The sequence below is a fragment of the Delphinus delphis genome, chromosome 1, assembly GCF_949987515.2.
Source record: "Delphinus delphis chromosome 1, mDelDel1.2, whole genome shotgun sequence".
In the NCBI taxonomy this organism is placed as follows: Eukaryota; Metazoa; Chordata; class Mammalia; order Artiodactyla; family Delphinidae; genus Delphinus; species Delphinus delphis.
The window spans coordinates 115920577-115933262 of record NC_082683.1 but is presented as its reverse complement, the minus strand read 5'-3'; the positions used below and the strand labels follow the sequence as shown (position 1 = coordinate 115933262).

The 12686-nt window shown below is 47.6% G+C and overlaps 1 protein-coding gene across 1 annotated transcript in view; it reads left to right on the top strand.

The window, feature by feature from the left end:
- CD244 (CD244 molecule) overlaps positions 1 to 12541 on the top strand; it is a 29897-nt gene extending 17356 nt beyond the window's left edge. Inside the window, exons 2-9 of the mRNA XM_060008881.1 lie at positions 1438 to 1776; positions 1866 to 2141; positions 3589 to 3696; positions 4140 to 4207; positions 6366 to 6419; positions 8691 to 8753; positions 10171 to 10227; positions 11318 to 12541. Coding sequence (XP_059864864.1) covers positions 1438 to 1776; positions 1866 to 2141; positions 3589 to 3696; positions 4140 to 4207; positions 6366 to 6419; positions 8691 to 8753; positions 10171 to 10227; positions 11318 to 11398 — 1046 coding nt within the window. The 3' untranslated portion in view covers positions 11399 to 12541. The remainder of the gene's footprint in view (positions 1 to 1437; positions 1777 to 1865; positions 2142 to 3588; positions 3697 to 4139; positions 4208 to 6365; positions 6420 to 8690; positions 8754 to 10170; positions 10228 to 11317) is intronic.
- The last annotated feature ends 145 nt before the right edge of the window (positions 12542 to 12686 follow it).

Genomic DNA, 12686 nt, shown 5'->3' with positions numbered 1-12686 from the left:
GGGGACTCAGTAAGGACTCAATAATTGGTGATGACAGTTCATGTCCTTTTTGTAGGTTTAGTAATTATTTTTCTGTTCACCTTTGTTCTCAACATCTTTAGGCAGTGCTAGGACCTCAAGAGACAAAGTCACAGAGATGTATATCACAGTCTCTGCTTTTGGCTTGGTAATAAGCAGAGCCAGTCCAAATCATGGGACTATGAGTAAGAACCTCATGTGTTTTACTCTTAGGAGTGTCAAATCAGAGGAACATATTATATTAACCAGATAGTAATTACGAGTCCTTTAGTTATTTACTTAGTCTCCTGAGAAAATGCTGACATGAAGGTATGGTTAGGAGTGAGTGTATTTATAATGCACATGGACATCTAAAGATCTCTCTCCATCGCTCTCTTCTCAATGTCCTCCATTTTAACAGATCTGTTTGTATAACTATCTCCTTCTTCTATTCTCTCCTCCAAATTCTCCCTGACCCTTTTCAACCTGCCCAGACAGACCTTTACATTTCCAGCATCCACGGGGCCATGCCACATAGCTTCCTTGCCAAAAATGGCTACAGGGATTTCCACTTGTTTTCATTGATTGCACTGGAGTACTCTAGGGTAGGCAATGACAAGCAGCTCTATGTCACATTCTCACGGTCATTAGCCCCCATAATGGTCCTTAGAGAGGGATGTGCTAGGATATGCCTTGGTAATGTAGTTTTATTTTTCTCTATTTGTTTTCTATGGAGCAATCCTGTGGATACTTCCTAGTAACTAAAAAATTGGCAAACACTCATGAATAAAGACCACAATCTTATGTGCAAAGTGCTACAAGAAAGGATTATGAATCTAGTTCTATGAGGACGGAGGATGGAGGAGGGAGCCATTAGTTCAGCTTGGAGGGTTAGTCTTATTAGGTCTGGCCATTAAGACTTTCCAGCAGTCACTGATGGCCACTGTTGGTTGCCTCAGCACTGCGGGGAAGGAGTGACATCATATATGATATTTATAACATCGTGGTTAAGAATTCGTCCTCTAAAGCCAAATTGACTGGATTTTAAGCTCATCTTTCTCACGTGTAACTTGGGCCAATTACTTTTAAGTTCTTTCTAACTCAGTTTCCTAACCTGTAAAATGGGGATAAGACTCTTTTAGGGTCATTGTAAAGTGAAATAGTAAAAATATGTAAAGTGTTTAAAATCTATCTGTCCCATAATAAGAACTCAGGAGATTTTAGCTATTATTACTGGTGTGTGGGCCCTTCAGGCACAGAGCATGGAGGGAGGGGAGGCAGATAAGGGAGATACACTTTCAGGTTCTCTTAGACTTTGGGCTCCTCATATGCATTTCCATCCTCTTGGTTTAAGGGAGGTCACATCCAACAACCCACAATGCTCAGGCTTGAAATTTTCTTTCCACCTCCAGCCTGGGTTCTCTTTCCTATAATCCCTAGGTTCTGCTGATCATGTGGTTGGAATCTCGGGAGAGTCTGTCTGGTTACGGTCCCCCAGCATACAGATAAGGACATACTCTGTTATATGGAAGATGAAGCCATACTCAAATTCAAGCTGTTATTTCATATACTCTTGGAAGAATGTTTCCAGCCAGAGCGATGTAGGGAAGAGTTTGAATTGGACTTCAAGTCATTTCAACAATAGACTGAGCTTTATAAGAGAAAACTTAACTCTTCTCATCATGGCAGCTCAGCAGCAGGACAGTGGCCTCTACCTCCTGGAGGTCACTGAAGACACTGGGAAGGTTTGGAGACATCAGTTCCAGGTTTCTGTATTTGGTGAGTCCTCAGGACAGCTCATACTGCACCTCTGACTCCTGCAGGGCTTGTATTTCCAGCACCTTTCTGATCAACATCTCTGCTTCCAGATCGTGTTGAGAAGCCCCAGCTGGTGGAGAGGTGGAAGGTCCTGGACAGGGGGATGTGCCAAGTGACTCTGTCCTGCTCAGTCTCCAGAGGCAGTGATGTGAGCTATGCTTGGTATAAAGGGACTGAGCTGATTCAGACACCCAGGAACCTCACCAAACTGGAGGAGCAGATTGATGTCAGTGGTTTGCACACATACACCTGCAATGTCAGCAACCCTGTCAGCTGGGCAAACCACACCCTCCAACTCACACAGGGCTGTCTGAATGCCTACTCGAGTAAGTGGAGCTCTTTGCGCTGTAACAGGGGCTGAAGGTGTGGGACCCCACAGCCAGGCTCATGTGCAAAGGAGGCTTGGCTCTGAGATCCCTTGGCTGCCTCCCCCAGGGCTTTGCAGTCCTTCCCCAGGGAGGTCCTGGCCTCTAGGCACACAGTTTCCATAAAGTCAGGGCTGTCTTTGTCTGGGAAGAATTTTATCCCAATAAAGAATCTCCTTCTGGGAGATGTGCATTTCTCCTTCATGTAGGGAATGCTTACTTGTTTGGTGAGTCGCAGCCCTGCCATGATTCTGATCATCACTTCCTTTCTCTGAGAGACTGATGGAGATCTACTTTCTCCTCCTGAGTGATAACTCCCCCAAACCATATAGCTCCCCAAGAGGTAACTATGCTGTATACAGTACTCTGAGTCATAGGGTCATCAGGATGATCTTGGGGGTAGCTAGAAGAGTTCTTGGGTTGTTTTTGCTTATGCACATCCTAAGAGTTACCCCGAGTTAAGTGTACACCACTATTGATTAGGTAAACAAAGAATGACTGTGCCATCAGCATGGGCATGATGGGAAAAAACAACCCACAGTTCCCATACTTAACGAACTTATAATCAAATGGGGCAACACACTAAGCATTCATGGGCAAAAAAGAAACAAGCAAGCTGAAGTAATGTGGAGTGACAAGGACACTGGAGTTTGGTTCATGCCAGCCATGGCTTCATCATTCACTAGCTCTGTGAACAGAGGCTGATGCATTACCTCTCTGAGCCTCAATTTTTCTTTTGGGTAAAATGGGGATGATAATAATAAGTACCTCACAGGATTGTTGTTAAGGTTAAATGAGATAATGTTTGTAAAGAGCCTAGTCAGCTGGCATCTGGAACTTTCATTCATTTCCCTTCTCCCCATGTTGGCTGGGTTATATAAGAGGCTACACGTGTGACACAAATGTTAACGTTTGAATGAAGAGCAGTGAAAGCAAGAATAGCAGAAGGTGAAATGGAAGACTTGCCTGGCACATAGTAGGTGTGCAACAAATGTTTGTTGAGTTCAAAACAAAAGAGTGAATGGATTAACATTTGCTGTGCCAGATGTTTTACATATATTAGACTGCGTAATTAACCCCCATGTGTAGATAACATTATCTCCTTTCTGTAAGTGACAAAACAGAGGCTCAGAGAGTTTAATTAAGGAAGTTGCCCCAGGGCACAGAGGTTATAGATTTAGAATCGAGCCTGGCCTCTGAGATACTAATACCCAGACTCTTAGCATCACTCAGGGGAGGTCACCCAATTGAGAAGAGAGATGACTTTGATGGTGAATTCACAGGGTGCGAGGAGACCAGCCATTTGAGAGAGGAGTGTGGGTTTTGAGGCAGTCCCTGCAGCAGACAGGTGGGAAGGGAGAACAGAGAGGGCTTAGCACTCAGGCCTGGTGCCTTCCATATCCCTCAGATTTCATCTTTCTGTCCACTTTGGTGAGCATCATGATTCTCCTAACGGCATTGTTCCTGGGTGCCCTCACCTGCTACTATGTGCGGAGGTGGAAGAGGAAGCAGTCACGTAAGTGGGGGGTTCCTAGGAGGTGTGTTGCCTGATTTGTCATCCCCAGTGGCATGTGCCTGGGAGCACAGTACCTGCTTTTCCTTGGGGGCATTGAGGTATGTGTGTGTGTGCTTGGGGGAGGGGAAGCAGTGGCTGCTGGGCCCTCTCTCCCAGGCCACGCCTTCTGGGGTGGCTGCTGGATGTTTACAGTCTGATCCCCAATGTGCAGATTTACCTGCACTCTGCCTGGCCTGACGGAATAGGTATGTCAGGGCAGGTTGCTGCCACTGTGCATTTCCGGTATCCAAGGAAGAGCACTAATCTGCCTCCTTTCTAGAACTTTTCTCAAGGTCTTGGTCATCTGGGATGGAGGGAGGATTTCCAGAAGCAGAAGCCTGGACAGGACGCCCTCTGGAGGTCTCTGCAGCTCTTTTCTTTGCTTCTTTGCTTTCCTCTCACAGAGACCAGACCAGAGGAATTTCTGACGATCTACGATGATGTCAACAACGTGCAAACCAGGAGAAATCAAGTACGGCACCATAGGGGCTGCGGTTTCTCTCAACTAGTCTGGGAGATGCTCTTGGGAGAATGACCATCCAGAGCAGGGGGTCCAAGAGGACCAGACAATTGTCCTCAGTCCTCCCCATCTGTCTTTTCTCCGACAGCCTCCTAGCTCTGGCCGTGGAGGAAAAGAGGAAAACGAGGGGGCCTGGGTGCAGAAAAAATGAAGGAGGCAGAAGGGGCATCTAGGTGCAGCATCGCACCTGTTGGGAAGGGATGGCCCCCTGGTGTCCTCATTTCTGTCCTGTCTTACCAGCCAGGCTCAGCCCCATGAAGAGTCCAACCTTCTTGTATTTTGCGTCTGACCACAAATTCTCGTGTCCCTGCAAGTCCGAGTTTACTTTTGCGGGTCCCTTGATCGTTGCCCAGGCTGAGAAGGAGGCCAGCCTGAGCAGCCAAAGCACAGCGGTTTCACAGATGCCTCAGTGGTCTGTGCTCACAATGCTTTGGGAGGAAGAGGCCCGGGTCTGGCTGAGGTGCTAGAGAGAGTAACCAGGTTAGCACAAAGGTTAGTTCCTCTGCGAACCTCTCTGGCCAGTCAGTCTCTGCAGGTAGTGGCCAGCTCTGCCTGTCATCCAGGGGTGTCGAAGAGGAGGAAACTGCAGGGGGGCTGCAGGGACCCTCCTGCTGTTCTGCCCCTGAGCAGGGCAGGATGTGTGACAGGCCTCGGGGAAAGGCAGTGCCCAGCTGAGATGCCAGGTGGGAAGGGTGATGGGCGTGGGGAGGAAGGGCCCTCTTCCCACCCCTATTCCTGGTGCTTCACCTGCGGGGGCGAGGCAGGAATTCACAGCAGTGGGACTCTTGCTTGTCACAGGTGTGAGGCCCTGTGAGACCTCATAGAACAGAGAAGCAGCTTCCCAAAGGTCTGGGCTCAGTGGGAATTAGGAATCAGTGTGGCTTCCCTGGCCTGTTTCCTTGCCCCACCCATGGAATATTTTGGGACATGAAAAACAAAAGGAGACTTTGTTTCTCCCATCATTACTGGATGCTGGTACAAATTCCTGAGAGCAAGTGCATCTTTCTACAGCCACGGATGCCCAATTGCTCAGTAAAAATAACCTTTCTTCCCCAACAAAATGAAGGTGACTTCAGATTAAGTAAAATGGAGGAGAAGACAAAGGAAAATAACTACTCAGAGTTAAAGAGACCTCTTGGGGATTCAGGTCTGTTACTCTGCATCTGGCTCAGGGCTTCCTCCCTCCGTGGCCGCATCTCTCTATGGCCTGTCCCTACTGTCCCCAAGGTTCTGCTTGAAGGCCTAAATCTCAAGCTTCACGTGCTCTCGCTTTGGGCCCCAGCTCTGACCTTTCTGGAGACACTTCACTCAGGTCTGGGCAGAAGAGAAAAGCACAAACTCCTGTTTCTTGCCAGATGCCAGCGACTCCAGCCTCCACGGACGGTTCATGTTTCTCTGCTCCTCTTAGCGTCTTCCTGCTTCTGGGGAGTTCAGCTTCTTCCTTGTCTAATGGACTCTAATGGTCTCCATGGGCTCTCCCCTAGAGCCCCGCCTGGCAGTCTGTGTTCGGGGTCGAGCAGCATGAAATGCCTCCAACTCCAGTCTCCCGTGGGACAGGACTGAAGAGGGAACCCGAAAGGTCATGTGCTCCCTGCCTTTGGCCTCGCTCCAGGGCTCCACCCAGCACCACCAGCACTGCTCAGAGGCTGGCTTGAGGCCAAAGGCAAGCTGGCCACCAAAGCTGGATCTAGAGAGGGGGCTTTAGAACATTTAGAGTGCCTGAATTTGTGTCCTTATAGGTACGACTCAGATTAGAGCCCTACCCAAAGCTCTGCCCATTATCAGTAGTTATGTTGCAAATTTAGTCAGAAAGTCAGCAAAGGCAAGTTTCTAAGTTACTCAAGTAAAGCAAGTGACAGGAGACCCTTTGGGCAGGGTCACTCGATGCAATTCTTTCACACTTGGGAGGTTCCTCACTTCTGACACTAACTGCTGCACGGTGAGTCGCTCCTACTGTCTCTCCCTATCCTGAGATGCTCAAAGAACACCTCCCTCCCAGGTTCCCGGGAGCGCCTCTTCTTATGCTGTTTCTCCCCCACTCGATCCAAATTCAGACGGACACAGCTGTCTGCTCACGTTACCATATGTCCTTTTACTATCTCTTGTGCAGGAGCAGAATTCCCCTGGAGAAGGGATAAGCATCTACTCCATGATCCAGTCCCAGGTACCACTCTGGTTTCTCGAATCCATTCTGTACCTGTCCATGGGGTTTCCTAATGCCCCCTAGGCACTCACAACCTTGAATGGCAGAGTAAGACCTTGGTGCTCCTGGAGTCCGGAAGACAGCTTGGCCTCAGCTGCATTAAGTTGTTTGTAAAGATGAGTGTGATTCTGGAATGTCTCGACAGCGGAATAGAGCTGGAAAGTCTGATGCAGACATTCTTTTCTCTTCCATGCCTGGTAGCAAGTGTGGTCCAGATAAAGTCAGTGGGAGGAGGAAACTTGTCAGGGGACTCAACTTCTGTTTTCCCTCCCTGTTGCTTCCAATACTTGGGGGCCTTGCACTTGTTATTCCTGCCCTTGATTATACCTGTTTTCAGGAGAGAATGCATCTGTGTTGTTCTCTTTTATCTAATTATGACTTAACAATAGCATTTATTAAGCACTTAACATGTCTATTTTCTTATTGAATGTCACAAAACAACCTCATGAAGTAGGTCTAATAAAAACCCCATTTCGGGGACTTCCCTGGTGGCGTAGTGGTTACGAGTCCGCCTGCCAATGCAGGGGACACGGATTCGAGCCCTGGTCCAGGAAGATCCCACATGCCGCGGAGCAACTAAGCCCGTGCGCCACAACTACTGAGCCTGCGCTCTAGAGCCCATGAGCCACTACTACTGAGCCTGCATGCCACAACTACTGAAGCCAGTGTGCCTAGAACCCATGCTCCACAACAAGAGAAGCCACTGCAATGAGAAGCCTGCGCACCGCAACAAAGAGTAGCCCCCGCTCGCCACAACTAGAGAAAGGCCGTGCGCAGCAACAAAGACCCAACAAAGCCAAAAATAAATAAATTAAAAAAAACCCCATTTCGTGGGTGAGGAAACAAACTCAGAGGTTAACTAACGTGCTCAAGGCCACATAGCTGTGTTGCGGCAAAGTTGAGCCAAAGTGTTTCCGAGTCTTCACTCCACCTCTACCTACTTCATCTCTAACATTCTGGGATTGTGGAAATTCACCCGTAAACTGGAGAAGGGGCCTGTACTGTAATATTGACTGCTAAAATGACTGTACTGATAACCCAGATGCGGAGGCATCTCTCGCAAAGGAAACACTGCCCCCTGGTGGTCAGTAATGATAATTTCTGATACAAATGACATTATTTTACCTATTTATTTTTTAAAGAATTAAGACTTGAAGCAGCAACCTCTTCAGCTTGGTGGCTAGGCTGCAGGGCAAAGAAAACTCTTGGGGAATGGTGATAAGCTTCAGAGGGAGATCAAGAAAAGAGGGAAGAGGAGAAGGGAAGGCAATGGAGGGGAGAGGAAGAGAGGAGAGAAATGGAAGAGAGGGAGGAAAGGAGGAAGGAAGGTGCCCGACCCCTCAGAGCCACTCTGGAATTCCCAAGCTGGGTGTTGCCTACTTCCACTCCCCTTAAGATAACGTGATTCACTGATAATGGGCCAAAGTCAAAGAGAGATGTAAGGGCCATTGATATCTGGCAGTTTTCTGGCTTTAGTCACATTGAATTCCAACAAGAGGAATTTAAATAAATGCAAGGAAGAAATCCTCTTAGACTGAGATGATGGTGAGAATGAGATTTCTCCTCTGGAGCATCTTAAAAAGAGGATGGTTACCTGCCTTGGAGGACACCTGGCTCAGGTCCAGAGGGGGAAGGCATGATGTCAAAGGGAGGCACTGACGTGTTGAGGAAAGAACCTTGGAGAGTCGGGCTATTTACCCTTTTGGAGTCTCATCTGTAGAATGGGGCAAATTATGATTATTCCTATTTTGTAGGAGTGTTATAAGGGTTAGGGGAGAATGCATATACAGAATAAGCACTCAAAAAGTAGCAGCTGTCTTTTTTTTTTGTTTGTTTGTCTTGCCATACGCGGGCCTCTCACTCTTGTGGCCTCTCCCGTTGCGGAGCACAGGTTCCGGACACACAGGCTCAGCGGCCATGGCTCACGGGCACAGCCGCTCCGCGGCATGTGGGATCTTCCCGGACCGGGGAACGAACCCGTGTCCCCTGCATTGGCAGGCAGACTCTCAACCACTGCGCCACCAGGGAAGCCCACAGCTAGCTGTAATAACAGAGCAGGACTACCTTTCAGGTTGTCTGACCTCCCAACTAGTCCAGGATTCTTTTCACTAACACTTAAACCTGCTGTCTGGGCAAGGTTGAAGGGGAGGAATGGAAGAGATAGATGCTTGCCTCCCCAGGGTTGTGTTGGATCTCTGCTTCTGAAATGGTTTTATTTCTTTTTTTCTGTAGTCTTCTGCTTCCACATCACAATACGCACATACATCGTATTCATTAGTACAGTCTTCCTGGAAGGTAAGTCTCCTCCGCAGGGTGCTCTTTATGCAGATACGTATTTTGCCTGTGCATATGCAGGCATGTGTTTGCAGAGGGTGTGTGTGTGTGTACTTTTGAGTGAGTTGTCTTCCACTGTGTGTATCTGAGTAGCTTGTGTTAAATGACTGTGTTTAAATGTTAATGGGTCAACTAGAAATGCCTTTCTGGTTCTGTCTGGAGAAAAAGAACAGCTCTGAGATTAGGAGAAGAGTGGATTCTATAGGAGTTTCTGTGGGAGGCAGAGGACCGTCAAAGACAGAAAGGAGGTGCTTTGTGCAGAAGGACCACAGAGTCCTCATTAGACAAACTGAGGCTATGGTGGGAGATAATGGAGTCATTTCCAAGGCAGGGGCATATAACCTGGAACTGGAGGAGTAGACTGGACCTAGAGAGAAACAGTGTTGACTTTCAGAGAATCAGACAAAGGTTCTGGCCAGTCACCTGCTGGTGGTGGTCTCCAGAACGAGGCAACCCATCACGGTCTCCTTGAATCCTTCTCCAAGCTGAGCTCACAGCTGTTACATGTGCCTGGGACCACAAAGTGGGACATCCTAGTGCCCATGGTCATATTTCCACCTTGGGGGGTGGGGGGTGGGTGGGAAGAATGTTAATTCCAAGGCTGGAGTCACAGTATGAAGCCAAAACCTTACCATGGTAGTATGGGAAGTTTGGGATCTGCCAAACTGTGGAAGTGTTGAGTTCATGTGTGTCAGGATCCTGTGTTTGTGTCAAATGGGGGAGAGGTTTGGGAAGATTTTTAGACTTTTCACTCACCCTCCTTCTAATAAGTCATCAAATCAACTTGGATTCTACCATGAGAGGTATTTATATTTAAAGTATACACTAGAGTTTATGGACATATAGATGGTCACGGGCACCATGATCTCATGCTTTTGTATTAGGTTGTGAAGGCTCTGTAGACTACTGAAAGTGCTTCTGAGTTCCTGCACTGTCTCCAGTGTTTCACCATGTTCAGGGTATGTGCTAGGATTGGTACTTATGTATGTGCCAGAATTGTTTACACGAAGGTGTGTATGTATGCTGTGTGTTGAAACGATACACAGTTTGAGGCAGTATTTGTATTAGGTTTGTCTGAAGGGGGTGTGTGTGTGTGCTGGGAATGTGTGTATGTGTGGATTTTAGGGGTCTGTGGGTGTGGGATACTAAACTCTTTCGGTTCAGAAATGTCATATCATAGGCAAGTATGTACTGTGCCTTCTTTGGAAACCATAAACACCATTGTTTACTCCCGGGGTAGGAAATTCTATTCACTTCTGGCTGGGGACACTTCAGGGACTTTCTGGGCCCTGAGTCTCCTTTGGGACCTCTCACATCAGTTAGGAGTGGTACATTTCTTAACTTGAAGTTAAGCACTCTTTACCCTCTGAATTTCCAGTCTGGATCCAAGAAGACGAACCGCAACACTTCCGTCAATAAAACTATCTATGAAGAGGTAAGGAGCTCCTCTGAATGGGTTTAGTGCTCATAGCATAGCCTTGAACTCATACTCGTGTGAAAAGTCATCCACAGAGTCTCAGGGTTGTAGGGACTTTAGGGATCTTCTAATCCAAATCTTCATTTTAGAGATGAAGAAACTGAAGCTCAAAGAGAGTGATGGTCTAACCCAAGATCATATCATATTTTGGAGTTTGACCCCTGTTGGGGAGATAGAGTTTTAAATTAGGGCTATCCCCAGGCTAGTTTCCCAGCTGTGTGCCACACACCGGACATCTCTCCTTTCTACGGGTATGTGTGTGTTGGGGAATGGGGAGCAGAGAAGGGAGGATAAATGAATTTAAATGATTTTCCCATTAGTAAGTAATTGAGAATCATTCCAGGATATAGGTGATCTTCAGCTGCTGCTGGGATGGACACTGCACGAAAGAGACCAACGAGCCCGGTGGCCGAAATGATTCCCATCAGGCCATTTAGGGAATGGAAAGTAGGGACTCAATGTTTATTGGAGGTTTATTGCGTATATATATATATATATATATATATATATATATATGCCTGCCAGTGTCTTCATGTGAACTATCTTATTTAATCCTCACAGAATACTATGAGGTAGTATAATTATACTTCCCATTTATACCCAGAGAATTTAAAGCATGGAGAGCACCCCACCCATCAGCCTCATTTAACACCTGAGCTTCCACCTGTGGCCTGATAAAGATGTTGCCCCTGGTCACAAGGGAGAAGGTAGAGGGGGGCCTGCTGGAATTTCTGGCACTTGAGCTGCGGCCCTACAGTAAAGCCAGCTGGACAGGCCAGGGCTGTAAAGGACACCATGTGGGCCAAGGCAATCTAGGTGGGTCACGAAGAGGGGTGGTGTGGTTAAAAAGCACTAGAAATGGAGCCAGAAGAACTGGATACAAGCCCCTCCTTTACTTCTTACTAGTAGTTGACCCTGAATTTTTTGCCGTACCCATGTGAGCTTCCTTTTCTTATGAATTATGAATCGGGATAATAATTCATGGCCCACAGGGTTGTTATAAGGATCTCTTGGTGGGAGGGTCTGAAGTTCTCCTTTTCTTCTGCAGGTGGGAAAGAGAGCACCCAAAGCTGAGAACCCGGCTCGACTGAGCCGCAGGGAGCTGGAGAACTTCTGTGTATATTCCTAGTTGCCGCAGCTGTTCTCATCTTCCTTACAGTCCAGCTTCTGTTGCAATGGATGACACCACATGACTCTCTGCAGAGCAGTTCCTAGTCTGGAGAGGATATGAGAGTTCGTGCATGGTCTATATTTTGTTTTGAAAAAATGATTGCTAACAGCCATTATAGGAGCAACGCTGTTAAATACTATCTCAACCCACAGACTGGACAAGAATGAGTAGAGATATTGGGTAGTTTCCAAAAACAGACTCAGCAATCCAAGTACTGGTAATCTTTCAAGGGCGATGTAAATGTATGGTGGTGTTATTATTAGCATTAAGATTCCCTTCCGCTGGTTTTCTAATCTATGACTTGTCTTCCTTCCTCCCTAATCAGGGATGACCACGTTTTTAGACCCTTCCCTTGCCCAGGCCCATCTTCCAAAGAGGAAGGAAAGATAACGGGGATACAGAGGAAAAGAAACAGCCCCCTCTGTGAGGGTGGAATAACTAGCTGTGAGCCAGCTGGCAGGTTCTCCAAGGGGGCCATGCCTGGGCTTTGGTCACAAAAGGGTGTAGGCAGGAGCGAGGGTAGATGGTGCAAAGCAAGCCCATCTCTGAGTGGAAAAATCACGCAGAGCCCATGCCATCCTGATAACCTGGCAGTGGGACCAGCTCTGTCTACAGAACGAGGTTTGACTTACAAAAACACATTATTAGACATCTATTCCGGTCTCTTCACAGTTACAAACTATATTGCATTTAAGTTCTGAGTCCTGATGTTCCCCACGGCACATGCTGGAGGGAGGGCTCAGACAGCTGAGCAACTGGGAACCAGGCACCTTGCTGGGCCCCCCTGAGTCTTCAGGCCAGACCCTTCCACAAGGCTGTGGAGAGCAGGCTGAGACTCTGGCCAAGCCCAGGAAAGAGTAAACTGGAAGAGGGCCTACTCAGGGACCCCCAACAGGTGACACTGCATGGAGCCTGTTCTTCAATTGCCCCACTCTGTATATAAGGTATGAATTTAATATAGAACTGTGTTGTTATTTAGAGGCAGTCTAAATTTCTTTCCTGAATGAAATGTCTGGGTCTCCTCCCTATTCTGTACTTTTCTTCTCTATAGCAGCCAAAGGGCACACGTGGGCCATCAATAAACACGTCTGTTCAACTCCCGCTGGAGGGGAGTCTGGCTTCCTGGTAAGCTGTCAGTGTCTCCCCGCCTGTGTTCACACTGGAATCACAGATTCTAGGGTCCCCAGATCCCAGGGCCACTTAGTCTTGGGGGATAAGCTACTTGTTCATGCCCCACCTGATCCCT